The 21,358-nt window shown below is 32.4% G+C and overlaps 1 protein-coding gene across 1 annotated transcript; it reads left to right on the forward strand.

Moving 5' to 3' along the window:
* Positions 1 to 14,757: 14,757 nt before the first annotated feature.
* LOC120085729 (triacylglycerol lipase OBL1-like) lies at positions 14,758 to 21,315 on the forward strand. The gene is made up of 5 exons (XM_039041895.1): positions 14,758 to 15,101; positions 18,985 to 19,184; positions 19,682 to 19,715; positions 20,192 to 20,805; positions 20,903 to 21,315. The coding sequence occupies exons 1-5, from the start codon at positions 14,786 to 14,788 to the stop codon at positions 21,188 to 21,190; spliced, it is 1,452 nt and encodes a 483-aa protein (XP_038897823.1). The 5' UTR covers positions 14,758 to 14,785; the 3' UTR covers positions 21,191 to 21,315.
* The last annotated feature ends 43 nt before the right edge of the window (positions 21,316 to 21,358 follow it).

The following is a 21,358-nucleotide window of genomic DNA, read 5'->3' on the forward strand; positions in this document are numbered from 1 at the left end:
GCTTTAGATGTTGACCGATTTGAGCCCCTGAGGGCAGTTTTGGGTCTTTGTGTCTTGAAGGCATAGCAATTAAATTCATGGGTCATTTAGGTGAAAATCTTGGCCCATTAAGCATGCAAACCCCTGAAGTTATTCATACAAATAATCGCCTTAATTGCAGTTGTTGGGAGATCAAGGAATCCTAACTTTGTTATATGTTGAAATTTCCTTTTAAATTTGAATTGTTGGCAGTTTAATCATAACAAGCTTCTTTACTATGTCGTGGGTTTGTTCTTTTCTCATCCGTCTTTTTATAAAATTTGTATGCTTGCTTATGTAGGGATAAAAGACCTAGTGCAACAGAGTTAATCAGAACTATTTCCCAAAATTAATTTAGAAATCAAAATACCCAGTACACTGGAAAAACACAGAATATCACATAGACTTAAAAAAAAAAAAATAAACCTACTATAAAATTCTAAGTTAAGCATGCTTTAAAAAAAATCCTAAGAGAAAGGGAAACAAAACTTACTCTCATTGACGACTCAAACGAAATGGCCAATTCTCCTTGGATTCCACGAACACTACCAACAGGTAGCTTCCCTATTCTTTGAGAATTTTTTGGTATTCGTTTGTGGGAACCAATCTCAAAAGAGAGAAAAAGTGGAGCACAGAACTGTTCTGTGAAGAGAAGAGTTATCACCTACAATAATTACGTTTTGCAGGTTTATTAACCAAATGAGGAAGAGAGAAAGGAAATGTGGGAGCTATCCCACATTTCATATAACTCCCCGACGTGGGAGTTATCATTTGATTTAATAAAAAATCAAATAAATTAATTTAAAATAACTAATGATTAATTAAAATATAATTAATTAAATCTTATTTAATTAATGATTGCATTTAAATCATATTTAAATGAGTTTCTAGAACCAGTAAATCATATTTACCTTCTTAGTGGCTTCCGAATAAAGTATCCAGGCTTATGGTCATTTTCCGCTAAATAAGTTTCTAGAACTAGTAAATCATATTTACCTTCTTTTTGTTTCTTCTTCTCAGGGAGGTTTTTAGGAAAATTGTGTTTCCAATGAGCATCCACATTATAGTATAAGCATTTGCCTTTGTCAGCCACCTTGGTCTTGCCCTTGTATGTCCCAGTAGCGGGAGTCTTCCTCTTTCATCCTTTCTTCTTCTAGATTTTCTTAAAACCAGATGATGAGGAAACAGACTTAGTTCTAGAGGATGAACCCTTGTGGAACTTCTTGGAATGGACAACATTTGTCTCTCCTTCTATCGGTCTCTTATTTTTCATAAGAGACTGATAAGTCTGTAACTGCTTCAGAAGAGTAATTATGGTGTACTCTATTTTATTCATAACTGCATTGTTGTAGAATTGGAGGAAACTCTTCGAAAAAGATTCCAAAATAAAGGACATCTAACTTTGCTCGTCTATGACCATACTGTTCATTTCGACGACATTGAAGTGGACCACCAGGTCAAGAACATGTTCTCTCACTAATTTGCCTTCCTTCATTCGCTCATTATAAATGTACTTACGGGCCTCATGTCGAATCTGAGAGGATAGTTGAACAAACATCTCCTGGAGGGACTCCATGATCTGACGTGTAGTAATCCTGGCCTCGGATTTCTTGGTAAAAACGTCAAATAGACTTGTCAAGATATAAACTTGGGCCTTGTCATTAGCCTTTGTCCGACGGTCATAAGCATCCCTCATTGCTTGGGATGCATTTTGAGCAAGGATTGGAGGACACTACTCTATTAAGATGAACCGCAAATCATCTATAACTAAAATCGTATTCAATTATGGAAGACATGTTGAAACAAATAACAAGCAATTGACCATATTAATTATATTTTCCTTAACCCATTACACAAAACACAAACATCCAATCAATTTAGCAAAACTAAGCAATCAAATAACCCTAATTAAACTATTGATTTAGTTTTTGTCACGATACTTTAAAGGTTTACAACAACAATTATCGAAAGGTGATCAGCTACCCCTCCCTTGAATTGAGACAATCTAAGCTAATTACTAATACCAGAATAACTCATATTCCTATAGTTCTTAGCTACCGTTTTTTACCAAGGATTCATTGCTAGCTTAATTCATTCCTAAGTGTGACCTTACCATTTTTGGATCCCAGAGGTACGCTTCAACAGGCTACCGTAAGGAAAAACAACTGTCGAATATTAACCTGAGAAACTCTATCCATTATTGGAGTTTGCGTTGTTCTAAATCCTATGATCAAGCCCTCCGAATGGGTGGTCACTCCAAGACAATACACATGCGGATCATAGGAATCTTACGGTGCAACCTAATGGAGGAGATTGTAGGATACGTTAACACGCATCCTTCTCCCACTAACTATTAACACTTTCCCTATTCACCTTGACATTGACCCATGAAAACAATTTCCATATACCATTTTTCTCCCACTAAAGTGTTCTACCATTTTAGAGTTTTATTATACTTAGTTAAATTCCAGCTAATAAATCTATCTAACTCTATGCCTATTATAACTCTTATACTAGGGTTTTTACTCTAATGTTCTAGGTGAATTAAATCATTTAATTAACCTAGTGACATTGCATGCTAACTGGACTAAAGTTAATTCAACTTAAGTTCTGGGCCAGTTTCCAAATAGGAGGTATTCTATAAATCATCATCTTAAGTACCCTCAACCTAGACAGAACTTCACTGGTAGAGTTCCTTTATAAAAAGTCTTGTTTGTCCTATTAATCATATTTTAAATCTATTAAAACGAATAGGACTTAATTCCAATTTTATTAGAATTAATATGATCTAAGGTCTAAATTAATTTTAAACATTTTAAAATTAATTCCAATTCCTTAAGATCCTAAGTTTGTATGTAGCTCTTTATTATAGGTTGACGGTTACTAAAACATAATTTTATAACTATTAGAAAATTAATTAGCCTTATAATAATGCTTTCCATAGTTTAATTGATTAACATTTAAATTCTAACTAACAAGAAAATCATATTACATGCATTTCATGACTTTAATATAACAATTATATTAAACTATGGATGTGTCATGCTCAATCAAATTGATTTTCAACTTTATTAATATAATACTTATATTAAACAACTCATGAAAATCAACCATTTATACACAAAACATAAATAAATATAACTCTTTATATTTATCTAAGTAATGTCATGCATTATGCTTCTCCAATTTTGTATATTTAACATATCAAAATATATCAAATAATTCATGAAATTATATATATATCATGCATTAATACCATACTTTATAACACTTATAATATATTAAAATGCATAAACATGTTTAACCTATAGTAGAATTTATCTAAATGACATCCATAAAGTATTTAAATAGTAAATGAACCGATAATTTGGCCCTTGGGATAAAATAAAGCAATAAATTATAATAATTTTACAAATTTTATCCTAAAATTGCTTCTGCTACTCCAAAATCGGACCAGACCAACTTGGATTGACCTAAACCGCTTCTAACCGAACACCAAAACTATGAACCAAGCCAAATCGAATTGAACCACCCTAGACCTACAATTGAACCACGTGCAACGCATACCCTAGCGTCGCATGTGTCGTAGCATTGCAATGCCAAGAGCAACATTGTAACGCTGTGACACCAGAAGCCAATTCCAGGCAGTTCGTCGATTATTCTTCCGTTTTGTCCAAGATTTGTCTCAATCTTCATCGCAAACAATCCTAATTCTAGACAAAAACTTACAAAAGACTCAATTACATGATTAAATGTCCAAAAATGCAGGGGCCTTTACAAATTGATCGAATCAAACATGAAATTCTATGGCCAAAAAATGCCGTAAACATCCACTCGCAAAATCACATTCATAATGCAATTCATTCCACCAAACCCAGTGCAAATTTTCAAAAATCTAAATTAATTCTACAAGTTGGCTCTAATACCAATTGTTGGGATAATTCCCTAGCGCAGCGGAATTAATTAAGACATTTTCTCGAAATTAATTTAGAAATCGAAATACCCAGTACACCGGGAAAACACAGAATATCACAGAGACATAAAAAAAATTAAACCTACTATAAAATTCTAGGTTAATCATGCTTTTAAAAAAAACAATCCTATAAAGAAAGGGAAACAAAACTTACTCTCGTTGACGACTCAGACGAAAGGGTCAATTCTCCTTGGGGTTCCATGAATACTATTAATGGGCAACCTCCCTATTCTTTAAGAATTTTTTGGTATTCATTTGTGAGAACCAATCTCAAAAGAGGGAAAAAGAGAAGAGAATTTTGGACAGAACTGTTCTGTAAAGAGAAGAGTTATCACCTACAAAACTCACGTTTTGCATGTTTATCAACCAAATGAGGGAGAGAGAGAGAAAATATGGGAGCTATCCCACGTTTCAAATAACTCCCCTACGTGGGAATTATCATTTGATTTAATAAAAAGGCCAAATAAATTAATTTAAAATAATTAATAATTAATTAAATCTTATTTAATTGATGATTTTATTTAAATCATATTTAAATGAGACATCTCTCACATAACCTATAGTTCTAATTCAATTAATTTAATTAAATTAATGATTAATTAATTCTCCAAATAATTAATTACCAAATTAAACATCAAATATTTAATTTAGTCTACATTTGAATCATATTCAATTGTATTTCTTTCATAACCTATAGTTTTAATGTGCATCTAATACGCATTAATTTTAACCTATAGCTTTAATATGAATTCAATTCATATTAAATTCATAGGGATAAAAGCCCTAACACAGCGAAATTATCAGGACCTTACTCGAAATTGATTTAGAAAATGTGAAATACCAATACACTGAGAAACAGATAGAATATTACATAGACCAAAAATAAACTCAGTCTGCTATAAAATAAATCTAGGTTAAGCATGCTTTTAAAAATAATTCTACAGAGAAAAGGAAACAAATACTCATTTTTGTATGATGAATCAGACGAAATGGACAATTCTCCTTGAGATTTCTTGAACACCACTAATATGGAAACCTTCATATTCTCTGAAAATTGAGGTGTTGGTTTGTGGGAACCAAAACCAAAATTGGGGAAAGGATAGGAGAATTTTTTAGAAAGTTTTTTGTGTACATAACGATTATGTGAAAAATATCACATTTCCTGTAAAAACTACATTTTGCAGGTTTTGTCAACCAAATTAGGGAGAGAGAGGGGGAACGTGAGAGTTATCTCATGTTTCTAAAAACTCCCTATATTGGAGTTATCCCAAAAATAATTAATTTAATTAATTAATTAATAACTAATTAAATTAATGATTGTTAAATCTAATTTAATTAATGAATTCCTTTAAATCATATTTAAATGTAACATCTCTCATATAACTTATAGTTTTAATTCAATTAATTTAATTTAATTAATAATTAATTAATTACTAAATTAAATATTAAATATTTAATTTAGCCTACATTTGAGTCATGTTCAATTGTATTTATCTCATAACCTATAGTTTTAATGTTCATCTAATACACATTAATTTTAACCTATATTTTTAATATGAATCCAATTCATATTAAATTAATATTTTAATTCCTTCAAATATTTAACTCTCCCATAAATTAATTTTGAATCATATCCAAATTTAAATCTATATTATAAAGTTTAATTAAAATATAAACTTTATATTATAAGTATCATTATACATTATATTATTTCCCTAAGTGAATTTGAACATTTAAAACTCTATTCAAGACATAATTATCTCAATTCCCTTTACAAGCTAGGAATGAGACCTCATGGACCTACAAATAAGAAGCTCCAACGACATGAGATTAATTGGCTAAACTCATTAACCACATTAATCAATATTCGTTAATTGTGGGTACACTTCACTAATAGCCCACACATGCACTCTTCTCGCTGCACATATATTTCTGTGTCCACGGATATAGAACAATAACAACAAGTTAGTCCTTCATGAGTGTTCGTAACACCAATTGGGTCAAAATTACCATTTTATCCATGAGTTACGTCTTTATCCTTAAGTACCAATGTTTCTCTAATGAACAACCTGTTTATGGTCCAACCATTAAATAGAAATCCCTCTCGGGCCAGTGAGAGGGTAAGGCTCTTTGTTCAAGTCTCAAAGACACCACTTAAGGGAACATCCACTACTTACCCTATAGTTGGGAAAGAGGGAAATTCATATTGTATTATTATGTTTCCATATCTCCACTCGGTCTTGTCCCCAAAATGGTAGGCATATTGGTTGGAAAACATGTCACTCTCATCCAAACAAATCAAAGGACAATCTCTCATGAACAAGAGTTCATAATAGACTTAGGATTAAGACTAAGTTGCCTTGGTCATCCTATTGAAATAGAAACCTAACTAGTCAACAGAGTTACATCTAATGGTTACTATTTCGCGATCCAATCTTATGCAAACTTATTACATAAGATTCCCCCACTCGCATATCACTCACACAAACATGTTGAATCATTGTGTTTGTATCAAATATAAAGTGGGTCATATCCATAGTATCACTAGGATAAGGTACCTAGACTTATCCCTGTATTCCAGACCCTTTAAGTTGTATCTTGAACATCGATCCCTGTATGTCTCCACATACGATTCAAGACTCATAAGACAGCCTAGGATGTTAGTTGATTAGATTTAGAGTTATTAAAACAAAACGCATATAACACAATCAATAACACTTATTGAAATAACATTGATAACTCTTTATTGACGACAGTCAATTATTTGCATTTACTATCTACAAGTTTTAAGGGATAAAACCCAACAAAATTAATATTTGAACTACTTCAAATATTTAAATCCCTCATAAATTAATTTTGAATCATATCCAAAATTAAATTTATATTATAAAGTTTAATTAAAATATAAACTTTATATTAAAACGTGGCATTATACATTATACTATTTCCCTAAGTGAATTTGAACATTTCAAACTCAATTCAAGACACAATTACCTCAATTTCCTTTATGAGCTAGGAAGGGTACCTCATGGACCTACAAATCAGAAGCTCCAATAATATGAGATTAATTGGTTGAACTCATTAACCACATTAATCAATATTCGTTAACTATGGGTACACTCCACTAAAGACCCGCAGTTGCACTCTTCTCACTGCATATATATTTTTGTGCCCATGGATATAGACCAATAACAACAAGCTAGTCCTTCACAAGTCTTCGTAACACTAGTTAGCTCAAAATTATCGTTTTACCGTTGGGTTACCTCTTTATCCTTAAGTATCAGTGCTTCTCTAATGAACAACTTGTTTATGGTCTAACCATTAAATATAAACCCTCTCGGGCCAGTGAGAGGGTAGGGCTCTTTGTTGAAGTAGAGATGCCACTTAAGGGAACACTCATCTACTTATCTTATAGTCGGGAAGGAGTGAAATCCATCTTGTATTATTATGTTCCCAACTCCCCACTCGGTCTTGTCCCTAAAATAGTAGGTATATTGAGTCAAAAAACTAGAAAATCTCACCCATACAAATCAAAGGACAATCCCTCATGAATAGGAGTTCATAATAGACTCAGGATTAAGACTAAGTTGCCTAAGTCATCCTAATGAAATAGAAACCTAACTAGTCAATGGAGTTACATTTAGTGGTTACTATTTCACGGTCTGGTCTTATGCGAACTCGTTGCATAAGATACCATCACTCGCATGTCACCTACACGAACGCGTTGGATCATTGCATTTGTATCAAATACAAAGTGGGCCATATCCATAGTGTCACTAGGATAAGGTACCCAACCTTATCCTTATACTACAGACCCTTTTAGTTTGTATCTTGAACTTTGATCCCTGTATGTCTCCACATATAGTTCAAGACTCATAAGACAATCTAGGATGTTAGTTTATTGGATTTAGGGTTATACAGACAAAATGCATATAATACAATCAATAACACTTATTGAAATAACATCGATAACTCTTTATTGATGACAGTCAATTATTTACATTTACTATCTACAAGTTTTAGGGCATAAAACCCAACAGCTTGTCATACTAAGTCTCCTCTAATGGTGAGTACTCATCAAGGAACTCAAACTTCTAACAGAAAAATGGTGAGATACAAAGAGAAATCCAAACGAAAGCTACATGTTTCTAAGTATCTTCCTCCCACTTCAGTCAACAAACATGGAGTTTATGTGTGTGGACTTCCTGCTTAACAAAATGAAATCGGAGTTTTTCTTCCATCAACGAAATAGAGACGCTCAGGGGCAGGATTGATTACCAAAACAACAAGAAAAGAAAATGTAAGCTACTTTGCCTTGACATTGTCTGATCCAATTGGACCTGGGATAGAAATCCACCAAATATTGAAAAGTCTACTTCGAGTGATTCTTCCGATGGCATGCATGATTTTATAGCCTTACCTAGAAACCCTAATGAGATTTTCGTACTGTCTGTCAATGTTCAAGTATAAGCTAGGGTTTTCGAGAGTAGATTAGTTACTGACGAAAATCTTGCATCTGGTTCTGGCACTATTATTCTATTGTTCATACTTCTAATGCTGTTTTGGGAGAAAATGTTGTTATTCCTAGTAGTTCTGAGATTGATAAATTGTCTGTACCTATTGAGACTGATGCTAAGTTAGAAGAACCTGAAGGTGTGAATGTCTCTAGAGAAAATGTTTTAAAGTCTGTTGTTAAAAATATTGTTTTTGCTTCCTCTATGCTTAATGCAATTAATTCGCTATATGTTCCTATGATTCCAGTTGTGGCTAGTACCAGACCTAAGAAAGAGGCTCAAACTGTTGAATAGAATGTGAAGACTTTGGCTGAGTCTTCCCCTTTACCGAATCAAAGACTTGTGATTGATAATTTGTTAACTTCTGAGAATATGAAAAATACTACTTTATCTGATGTTGCCTTTGAGTCCAGTGATCAAATACATGAGAACTCTCCACATTCTACTCATTCTGATACAAAAACAATGAAGACAATCTTACTATTACAAAGCTTCGATCAAAGAAAACTGTTGTTGATGTTGGTCTCTCTGATGTTGTTAATGTCGATGTTGATGCCTCTTCTGAGACATCAGAAAATGAATCTGAGAAAACTGCTTCTGAGGAAGCTTCAGACTGGGGATTCAAGAGCAGCTCGAACAATGATGATACTGGTTCTGCTCGTGTCACTAAGGCCTCTACTCAGGCCAAAAGAAAACAATCAACTACTTTCAACGTTCTCTCTGCCTTTAAATGATGTTTCCTTTCACTCTGAGGAAGGTGACAGCCTGTAAAAATATGTTGTTAAGTGTAAGATTGTGGATAAGAAAGAATTATCTGACCATACTCAAGGGTTGTTGAGCTTATGGAATTGATTCATATTGTTGGACTTGAACAGGCTGTTTTGGGCTTAAGACCCTACTTCCCACAGCTTGTTTGTGAGTTTATTATGAATCTTCCTTCTGGTTTGCAGATTTAGCTAGTCCAAATTACTAAAGGATGCATATTAGGCATCATCCATTTTTTTTCTCTACTGCTTTGATCAATCAATTTTTGCATCATAATGTATCTAAGAATGTGAGGGAACAACGTCCTTCCCTCAGAGGTTTAGCATTTGAACTGATTGAAGGAGCCCGTTCCACATGGCCACGAAGGATTAATTGTCTATAACTATTTTGAGTGTTAAATATGCCCTTCTACATAGGATTGGCATTCATCATCGGTGCTTCTCTTGTCACAAATCGGACTTATCCATTGCTCTTTCAACCTTGCTATATCAGATAGGGACTCAAGCATAGTTCAATTATGATGCAGTTGTGTTGAACCAGATTAAAAGACATATTGGGTCCATAACTCTTAAATTTCCTATTTGTTTTCCTCGCTTTATCTACGATATTTTGATATCCTAGAAGCCTAACCTTCTCTCCCCTACAGAACCCATTGGGCCCTCTCCAAGTCTCTTCTCCATCAACCAAAAGCTTCTGCAGGGATATCATGTTCCTGACCTGGACACTACCACCACGATTCATCATCTTCATGGTCCAAGCAGAACTTTAATTTTGTCTTCTTTTGGTAGTCGTATCCTTCACCTGCTATCAAATAAATCTCGTAATCTTGAGTCCTTGGTGCACAAACTTCAAGAGAGAAAAAATGAGGTTGATGAGGTTTTACAGATTATGCTGTCTATCTTGTCCCGGGACGGAGGCTTCCTCTTCTCAATCGAGGAGTTGATTTTTTTTTTTTAATAGTTAGAAAGGGGGAAGTGTTTGGAGGTGATTTTTTGTGTTTGGTTCTACCTCTGGATTTTCTGTTTGAGACTTTGTAAAATTTGTTCGCTGCTTGGTTTATGGTTTGGTTTGTTATGGAAGTCTTTGATGTTTGGGCTTATTTGTTATTACCGGTGATGTTATTCTTTTTGTTAAGTCTTCATTTCAGACACCTTCTATTTCAGACATATTTTATTTCATACATCTTTATTTTGTTGACGAGTGGTTGTTTGCTTTTATTATGCCTATAAAAAAAATATAAGCCAAAATGAGAGTTTGTTGGAGATTTTTTTTAATTGGCGTTATATTTTTCTAAGGTAGTAGTTTCTGCAGATGTCTCAAATAAAGTTTTAACATCTGTTTGTGACAACATAGTATCTTCCTACATAATAGTTTCCTTATCTAAAAATACCTGACTATAATATTTCATCCGATATTTTTCTTTATTGAAGCATGGTTTTCCTATTCCAAATGGAGGTTTATTTCCTTTCTTGGATTTGATCACTTAAAGAGAATTATGTTATCCATTTAGGTTAGCCATATTTTGTTTTATTGAGCAAGACAATTTATGTTCGACGGCTGAATTGTGCTACATTTTGTTCTTGCTCATTGTTCACTATTCTGTTGTGCAATTTCTTCAACCATTGAAGTGCAACACTTTGAAATAAATCATGGTCTTAGGGGAAGCCTAAGTCATTGCTGCCAGAGAAGGGATTCTCGGTCTTAGGGGAGCCTAAGACTCAGCTTCAAAGAAGGAGTTCTTCATCTTAGAGGGATCCTAAGATTCATCAGTGAAGGGAGTTCACTACTTAAGGGGAAGATATCTTAGTGAGAGAAGTCTCACACACTGTCGAAAGATGAAGTGTCTAACACTAATATTATCAAACTTAGGGAAGCCTAAGTACACTTGAGAAAGAATCTCACATCTAAGGAGAGCTTAGGTGGTTAGTGAGTTGAGTTCTATGTGAATCACTGTAGTGATCATGTATTATAGATAAGTACTATGTTGTAAACTGATTAACTCTTTAATATTAGCGGATTATCTTTTTTGGGCACACTGCCCCCCAAACGTAGGTGAATTATCACCAAACTAGGTTACTAACTTCTGTGTGCTTTTACTTGTTTACTTGTTGATAGTATTTTTGTTGTTACAGTGTTTGCCAGTGTTTTTCATTTAACATCCGTATTTCAAGTGAGAAGTCATCCTATTCCTTTTTCACATTTTGTATTTTGTAGGCTATGAGTGGAAAAAGGAGTTTGAGTAGTCAAAAGTTTTAAGAAAGTGTTTTTATAATTGTGGTTGGGAGAGAGAATTATTCTGTGTGATTGTAATAAGTTTTCACATCGAATTATTCTATGTGATTGTAACCATTTCTCACATAGTATAATTTTTTCTGATCCGTGATTCTTTTTCTTTGGTTTGGAGTTTTTTTACGTTAATTCTTGTGTTTTTCGATAGCCTAAAAACTATCAACTTAATGCAACCCCTTACAGTTTGGCTTAGGTTACCAACTACTTTGGGTTGGGTTCAAGTAAATGAAAATTTTGTGAATTAGGTTGATTCATGAGTGCACCTATAATAACCTAAACCAACCCGAACTTATTATTAATTTTAAAAAATTGTTTTTTTTACTTAAGATACCCTTAATATACACTTGATACACTACTGATATACACTTGGTATACTATTGATACTTGATACACTTGAACTACTAGTATACACTTATACACTGTTGATACACAATTGATAAACTATTGATAGATAAAATGACTAGTTATTTTAAGTGTTTTAAATTGAAGGAAATTTATGTGAATAAAGACTTGTGGCAATTTTGTGATTGAATAAATCTTCTTTAATTAGGGTTACTTTATGTTAGAAAGGGGAGGGTTGGCACATAGAGAGGCGAGAGAAAATCGTGGCCCATTCTGTTTGCCCCATCGGGCGTGCCTTTTAACCGTCGTTCATCCCATTATTGCTCTCATTCCCACCATGATTTAAGTATTAGCAGAAGAATCAGGTGGTTAAATTTCGTACACAAATTTTCTTTTCGACAATGGAGGAATACTCAGTTCCTTTCTAAAGAAATTTTCAGGATCCACCGTAGTCTTCACCTTCATTAATCGATCAAAGTTCCCTTTAAAATACTTGCTTCCATATTCTTTCACAACCCCATAATTAATTTCACCTAAATTCGCTGCAGTATCAAAATCTCTGTAATTCAAAAATGATTTTCTAGGACAGACAAACAGAGTCGTAAAATAATGCTCCACCTCCGCCGCTGCTCTGTTTTTGGAAAAGTTGAAAAGTTTAACATTTTGTCCTATTTCCAATATTTAAAAAGTCGAAGATACGCTTGCAAATCCCTAAATTCAAATTGTCATCCAATACAATTTCTCAATATTTTATGGTTGGGTTCGATTGGTTCATTATATAATAAGAGTTGTTTGGACTAAAAAACTTATTACCCAAACAATTACATTGAGTCCAAAAAATACTTCAATCCAACCCACCCACGAATACCCCTAATTTCTATAAAAGTAGCTGGAGGTTTTTCCCAACAATTCAAATAGAAAAATTGGTGTAGAAGAATACTGTTCTTTTCTTCTCCTCCTCTAACAAATAATATTCTATATCTAAAGTTAACATTTAATTATCTTGCTCTCTCAAGTTTTTATCTCTAAGAAATCTCTCTCTATTTTTCCATACATACATATAAAGTAACTCTACAAGTGATAGAATAATATAGCTGATTATCAAACGGGTGTTCATATTTTAACCAAAGTCAATAAATATCATATAATCATATTGGCCATTACTCACAACGATGACTTTTTTAATTCAAGACCGACCCACCTCTATCAATTTCTCCCTATGTCTCTCCCATGAAGGAAAAGGGAATAAAATGAGCATTCAAATCGTAGGTAGAAAGTTAGAAGAAAGTCCAAAGGCCAAGCTAGTGAACAACAACATATATTCAAAATATAATGTCCTTTTTCTATGGTTTTGACGGGGAACGCACCCACTTTTTGGATTACTTTCACGTATTAAAACTATAACTTAAAGTTTATATATAAGTTTAAGATTCACTAACCCTACATTTATATGTGGAAACTTTAAATTCAAGATTAAAAGAAACGTCAAATCAGTTTGTCTAATTTGTTGGCTAAATTCATTTGAGACATTTCATGATCCATATATACATTTTGAGAACTTTTACCTATTGGGGCATACATAGAAAGCCGAGTCAATTTTCTTTGTTTTTAACCAAAAGCCTATTCGTTTTAATGAAAAAGTATAGAGTTTAAATTAGTATATTGAAGTTGGTGGAGGACCAAAATTACCCTAAAATTTCTGGTTGACCAACAAATAAAGTATAATATTATCTGGATAGGTTTGTTTTATTAGCACAGTAAAATATTTATGTGCAGTTCAGACATTGTATCTTCGTTCAACTCATCTAGTTGTTCGATCACAGTTTATAATAGAAATACATAACAAACTATTTTTTCTTTCTTTGTTAATTATTTTTTTTCTTTTTGTTTGTGATGTGAGTGGTTGCATGGTGAAATCCTCGATGTTATCTAAATATTGTTCTTTTGACAATATAAGACTAAAAATGTATGTTCTATCTCTCAATAGAAGTACTTGAATACATTTTAGGGTGTAGTTATATCTCTTTGCAATTCACATGGCAAACTTTTTTGTCTTCTATTTATTTTTAATGAATATTTTTTACTTTTTTCTATTGTGTCTTTGAGGTGGAGTGTAAAAGAAGTGTGCAGCCCAAAACAAGGGGAAATTTAGTATGGGCCTAAGGGGACTCGAATCCCCTATATAGTATCAAAATCATTAGCTAGTTCAGTGGTAAATCTACCTTCCAACCTCTTTTAGACTTAGATCATTAGATTTATTTTTACTAAATTAAAGTCTCCGTCAACAAAATTTATGGATATGACGCGAAACATACCCAAATATTGTTTGTTTAATGTTGCAGAGTAATGTTTGATTTGTAGGACATCGAATCGCATGGTGAGACATGGACACTTATTTTTTTAATTTGTATTTTTCTTTTAGTTGGATGGGTTGCAAAGTGATTGTGGGTCCAATTAGCAGCTAAGTATCAACCTAATGAGTAGGTTTTCACTTTGAAAAATTCTCAATAATATATATAGTGGTGGCTTTTGACTTTTTCATATAGCTGCTTATCGAGTGGAGTTTTGTTAGGTTCATAATTCATAATATAGTTTAATTATGTATATGAACTTCAAAATGTGTTTAATTTGTAAAAACCAAATTGGAAGAGTTCATAAACTTACTAAAAGTGATTTTTTTAAGTTTATCATAGACATATTAGGTAAGTTAATATTAAAAGTTTACCCTTTTTTTTTTTTTTTTTTTTTTAAGTTCACGAGTATTATCACTATAAAAATGCAGCAAACAATATTTTCTTTCTACACACATGATTCAAAGTGTTTGGGGCGATATTTTATAAACGACGATAAACAAAACTAAGGAAGAAGAAAAAAGAAGAAAAAAATGGTTTGGAAGGAACATGAATTTAGTAATAATTATGTGATATTGAAGCCACACAATGCAAATGTGTTTGATCTGTTTCTATTCATACTTCCTTTTGGGTTCAAAAAGAGGAAGTTGATGGATTGCCCTGATGGCAAAGAAGAGTCTTACAGAAGCTTTGCTGATCGTTTAATAATCTTCGTCTCGATGTTATTACAGATATTCATTCTCGCCATCGCTACTCCGCTCGCTGGCTTAGACGCCTTTCTCCAAAATCTCTTCAACTTTGTCTCCTTCAATGGTACCATTCCTCAGCTTTTCTTCAAGTTCATCAGAGGTATAATTTCTTACTCTCACTTTCTCATGTGGTTTGTGCTTTTTTTTTAAGTGCCTCAAAGATATGTGCCATTTTTTATCTTATTACTTCCAAGAAAAACGTTTTCAAGTGTTAGAATGCCTTGAATTTGTTTATTGGCCCCCGAAACCTATTCAGAATTCGTATTCAGCATATTTATTTATTTATAATTTACGATTATGATTCTAGAGTTTAGATAGTGAACCACATTTATCTATGTGTCGATTTTCTCTATCTCTACATTCCTTTTTGTATTTTTTAATTGTCGATTTCGTAAAATGCGAGTCTTTGGAAACCACACAATCAAGGTTTTCTTTTTAATTATTCTTATAAACATTGCTTACGTGCATTTATAGTTTTCTTTCTTTATTATTGCACCTTTAGTCTTAAAATTTAATGCTTGAAGTTATTTATTTTATTATTTGATTTATTTTTCAATTTGGGTTTTTAAGGTTTTAATTTTAAGTTATTAAGTTTATGTTATGTCTTTAATTTATAAGTTATTAAATTTACTCTTTGTTCCTATAAAAGGGTGACGTCTCATATAAAATAAGTATCACAATTTTATGTACTATATTTTAAGTGCACATTTTGTGTATCACAATTTTGTGTACCAAATGTTGTGTATCACATTTCTTATACAACATTTTGTGTATCACCAATTTTACTCTCCATTGAGATATTGATTTGCTTCCACAAGATTTATTTTTTCCATCAATTCCATTTTCTTAACAGTAACATCAAAGTTACTCTGATTTCTCAACAGTGATGTCAGAGCTAAATTTGATTTTCTTTTCAACACTGGTGTAGAGCCTTATATTTAAAGGCTTGTGATTTTGTTTGAGAGTAAAATTATTTTGCCATTTTTCGTATTTGAAAAAATGTTTTCCAATTTTGGTGTTTGCTCTCCCCCACATTTTAATGGTGAGAACTACTAGTTTTTTGTTATTAAAATGCGATCCTATCTCAAGGCACTTGACCTTTGGGAATCAGTTTCAAATGTTGATCTTCAACTATTGGGAGAAAATCAACGTTATCAGACTACATGAAGAGGATAAATTAAAGAAGCTCAAAGTTTTATCTTTGATTCATGTCACTTTATTAGATCCTATATTTTCTAGGACTATTGATTGTAAAACGGCAAAAGAAGTTTGGGATAAATTGTAGGAGGAATTTGAAGGAAGTGCAAGGGTGAAAACTATCAAACTGTTGACTCTCAAAAAGAGAGTTTGAGATGCTAAAAATGAAGGACTTAGATACTGTGAGAGATTACACAACAAAAGTTATGACCATTGTAAACCAAATAAGACTAGCTAGTGAAAATTTTCTAAATGAAAGAGTCATAGAAAAAATAATGGTTAGTATTCCTGATAAATTTGAATCAAGGATCTCAGCCATATAGGAGTCTTCTGATCTAACAACTCTCTCTACAACTGAATTAATTAGCAAATTACAAATCCATGAACAAATGGGTAAAATGTGTAATGAGAAGCAAGTTGAGGGTGCATTCCATGCAAAGTTTAAAGACAAGAAACTTGTTGGAGAAGATGATAGACATGCAATTAAAAATCATGTGAGTATGGAAAAAGGAGGAGCGTCAAGAAAAGATAAATTTCCTTCTTGTTTTTTTTGTAAAAAGACTAACCATGCTGAAAAGAATTGTTGGTTCAAAAACAAGCAAGTCTACCATTGCGATTATTGCAACAAGGATGGTCACACGGAGAAGTTTTGTTCTAGTAAACAAAACCAAATCCAAAATTTCCAACAACTAGCAAATTGCATAGATGACAATGAAGAAACAATTTTTTTTTGTTTATGGCATCTCATTTTGATGACAAAGTGTCAACATCATGGCTTATAGATAGCGGATGCACTTCCCATAGGTTAAAGATGTAAATCTTTTTAGCCACATGGATAGATCTACACAGTTTAAGGTGATTCTTGGACATGGCAAGATAGTACTAGCTGAAGGCAAAGGTACAGTTGTCATGCATACTAAGCAAGGTGAACATAAAATATCCAATGTTTTATATGTTCCAAAGTTATCTCAAAACTTGCTTATCTCAAAACTTGCTTAGTATTGCCCCGTTGTTGCATAATACATTTTATGTATTTTTCAAAGACCAAGTTTGTGTCATTTATGGCCCTCAAGGAGTAGAGATTACAATTGTCAAAATGGTTGAAAATGCATTTATTTTATGTGGTGACTCACTGTGTCATCATGCTTTTAATTTCAAAGTAGAAGAAAGCAAAAGGTGTCATCAATGCTTTGAACACGAAAACAACGGAGCTTTGAAAATTTTTCCTTCTTCTAACATGGTTGATAATATTTTCAAACCTCTATTGATCAAATTTGCAATAATTTTTAAAAAGGAAAGATGCACAGTCTACCTTATCTAAAAGAAAAAAACTTGATTTAGTTGCTAGTGTCTTCAATTTGGTACTAGATTGTAGAACAAGGCACATCAAAATCAAGATTTTATTTCTCGAAAAAAGTAGAGAAATAAAGAGAAAGAAGGCAAAATCATTAAACAACTAGTCGGCATGTTCTCACAAAACTGCCCATAGGCAATTTATGTTTCTACACCAAAAATTGGGTGTGACAAAGAAAAACCTCAAGAAGAAGTGTTGAATTATGAGATTTTTCCTTTTCACTTTTAGTTTCAAAATTTAATGCGGGAAGTTATTTACTTTATTGTTTGATTTATTTTTCAGTTTCTGGTTTTTAATGTTTTAATTTTAAGTTATTAAGTTTATGTTATACTTTAATTTGTAAGTTATTAAATTTACCCTTTGTTCCTATGAAAGGGTGATGTCTCATGTAAAATAAGTATACAATTTTGAGTATTACATTTTGAATATCATATTTTGCATATCATAGTTTGTGTATCATAATTTTGTTTATCACGTTTTTCGTATCACAATTTTAGTATCACATCATTTCTTATACAACATTTTGTGTATCACCAATTTTTTTCTACTTCAATAAAAAGTTTGAATTTCACTCTCATTTTCATTTTTCTTCTCTTGGTTTAACAAATATTAAGATATTGATTTACTTCCGTAAATATTTATTTTTTCCATCAATTTCATTTTTCTCAACAATTATCTACTCTTTAAAAATATTTTTAAAATTAAACCAAGTCAAATTTTGAAAAGTAAATAAAGTAGTTTTAAGAATTGATATTATTTTTTAAATTTTGTTTAGAACTCAAATGTGTATTTAAGAAATGTGAAAAGTTTATCAAAAGATTGTAAAAATTAAAAACAAAAGATAAAATAGTCATCAAACAAGATCTTGGTTTTTGGATTTTGGTTGGTGAAAATTAAACTTATAAACATTAGTTCCACCTATAAATTTGGTATCACTTGTCATCCACTTTCCACCTATATATTTTTTTTAGAAAAAAAATCGAGCTTTCAAAACTAAAATTAAAAAAATATAAATAAAAATCGTAGAACTTATTCTTATTTCTAGAAGTTGACTAATAGTTTTGTTTATTTAAAAAATATATACCAAAAAAATGGAAGGAAAGAAGCATAAAGTTCAATAACAGAAAAGTAAAAGTGAAAATCCTACAAATAAGACCTACAAAATTTGATTTTATTTTTTAAAAAAAGAGAATACAAAAAATAAGAAATAAAAATGCCAATAAAAGAGAGAATATAGAAATACACTTGTTTTCTTTTGACTTCTGTAATTGTGGAGTTAGAGAATCAAAACTCCAACTACAAATGAAGGAATACATACGTCGATAATCATTGAACTATGTTACTTTTGCAAAAATAAACTATATTATGGGAGCCTAAATTTTTTGGTTAATTATTTACATTCGGATGAGACATGAGAGTTTTGTGTGGACAGGAGAAACTTTGGTACATCCTGATAAAAGTTCGCCAGATTACACATCGGTTGTGGGATTTACAGATTGGAGAAGAGATTTGGACAACTCCATAAAACCTAATGACACTTTCAGATACTATAGTGCCCTAACTATAATGGCTTCCAAACTCTCCTATGAATCCCTTCCATTTGTCCAATCCGTCATTGACGACCGTTGGAAGGTAAAAATCATTATTTATCTCATTAGATGATACAATATTAAATTTTTCATCACCCATTAACTTAAGTTTTTGGGTCAATCAATGATTTAAGATGGTATCAAAACAGGTGATCCAATGTTCAAACCTCTATAATGGTTTTGAAATGAAATCTCATATTATCTAATATGGCATCAAAGTTCATATCCGTCGATTCAAAGCTTCATCTCTCATTGCCTTTGATGTAATATTCTTTTTAAGAAAAACAAAATGTAATATTTCTAATTTTTCAACTACTAATAGATTAGGTTATATTTATTTGTGTGCAAGTATAAAAGATTGTTAGACGAAAAGTAAGCAAACTTATGACGTTTGATATATTATGAAAATATGCAATGATATTTTTCTCAATCATATATCCAAACTAGCTATTTTAAATGGGTCATATTGTGAATGTCATATGAATATAGATCATTCAATATTTAGAAATTTTTATGATGCTTGCTTCTTTTCTCTTGCAGATGAAGTTACTCGGTTACTACAATTTCTGGAATGGTAAGACTATGGACTTGTGCTCGTAATTAGAATGGTGTTTAATTGATTAATGTTCTCAAAATTTTTCAAATTCATGCAAGTTCAATTCCAATTAATATGCTAAAAAATCCATAGTATAGCTCAATATATTGGTTAAAATATATATCTCCGATCACAAGGTCAAAGATTAGAATCTCTATCCTCGCATGTTGTTGAACTAAAAAAATAAAAAAATATATATATATATTTGTGATATCAAACCTGAATATAGCTCAATTAGTTTAAGATAGTTAATCTTGAAGTATTAACTTCAAATCTTTCGCTCCAAATGTTGTGCTGACCTAGAAAGAAAAACTAGAAGTTATGCTTAGTATGGTGTAATTAAGATAGAAAGTGTTTTGAAGTCGTATCATATAAGATTTTGGATAAATGGGTTAAAAGAAAACCACATACCATAGTGAGCAATATCTAATTGAAGTTGATTTGAAAATGTTCAGACTTCCAAAACCGAGCAACGACTCAAGCATTTATGTTTCAAACCACCTCAGATCCAAACATAATAGTGGTGGCTTTCAGAGGGACTTCCCCACTGGACGCCTTCGATTGGCAAGTCAATGTGGACTTCTCTTGGTATGATATTCATGGTGTGGGTCGTATTCACAGCGGTTTCATGAAAGCTCTCGGCCTCCAAAAGCGCAAAGGTTGGCCTAAAGAACTCATTCCAACAACCACCACTCCCCGCCAATTTGCCTACTACACCCTCCGTCAAAAACTCTTTGACATTGCCAAAACCAATGCCAATGCAAAGTTCATCTTAACCGGCCACAGCTTAGGGGCAGCTCTTGCTATCCTCTTCGTCGCCATACTTGCCCTTCACGACGAGTCATTGGTGCTAGAGAAGATACAGGCCATCTACAGCTATGGCCAGCCAAGAGCCGGTGACCGACATTTTGCAGAGTTTATGGTAAGCATCATCCAAAAATACAACTTCGAATATCACAGATACGTTTACTTTAGTGACTTGGTGCCTAGACTTCCTGCTGATGGCATCCTTTTCAAATACAAACACTTTGGAAGATGCATCTATTTTGACAGCTTTTACAGAGGCAGAGTAAGAACAAAATTAAACAACCCTCTCTCCTCACTTGTCAAAAAACGACTTATAATAGGAATAACATTGAATGTTTGTTTCTTCTTTGTGGGTACAGATTGTGAAGGAACAGCCAAACAAGAACTATTTCTCGTTGCTATGGCTGATGCCTAAGTATTTAAATGCATGGTTGGAGCTTGTAAGGAGTTTCGTAATCCCATTTGTGAAAGGTTATGATTACTATGAGAGTTTACTTATGAAGATGGTAAGGTTTATTGGACTGTTTATGCCAGGACTCACCGCTCACATTCCTACAGACTATGTTAATTCCACTCGTTTAGGAAAATTAAATGTATCTGAGGAGATTCTTGAAGATGGAGACGACTGTATAGAACCTGACTACTAAAGAACATAGGAAGAAGAAGATTAAGATAAAATTTTCATTTTCCTTTTACCTTCGTGTTAGTCTAACGTTAATTTAAACATGATTGGCTTTTAAAATACTAGTGAGTATAGCAATGATATCAATGCCAAATATGATTCTCAATTGCAAAATAATTTTACCAATTTTGTT

The sequence above is a fragment of the Benincasa hispida genome, chromosome 9, assembly GCF_009727055.1.
Source record: "Benincasa hispida cultivar B227 chromosome 9, ASM972705v1, whole genome shotgun sequence".
NCBI lineage: Eukaryota > Viridiplantae > Streptophyta > Magnoliopsida > Cucurbitales > Cucurbitaceae > Benincasa > Benincasa hispida.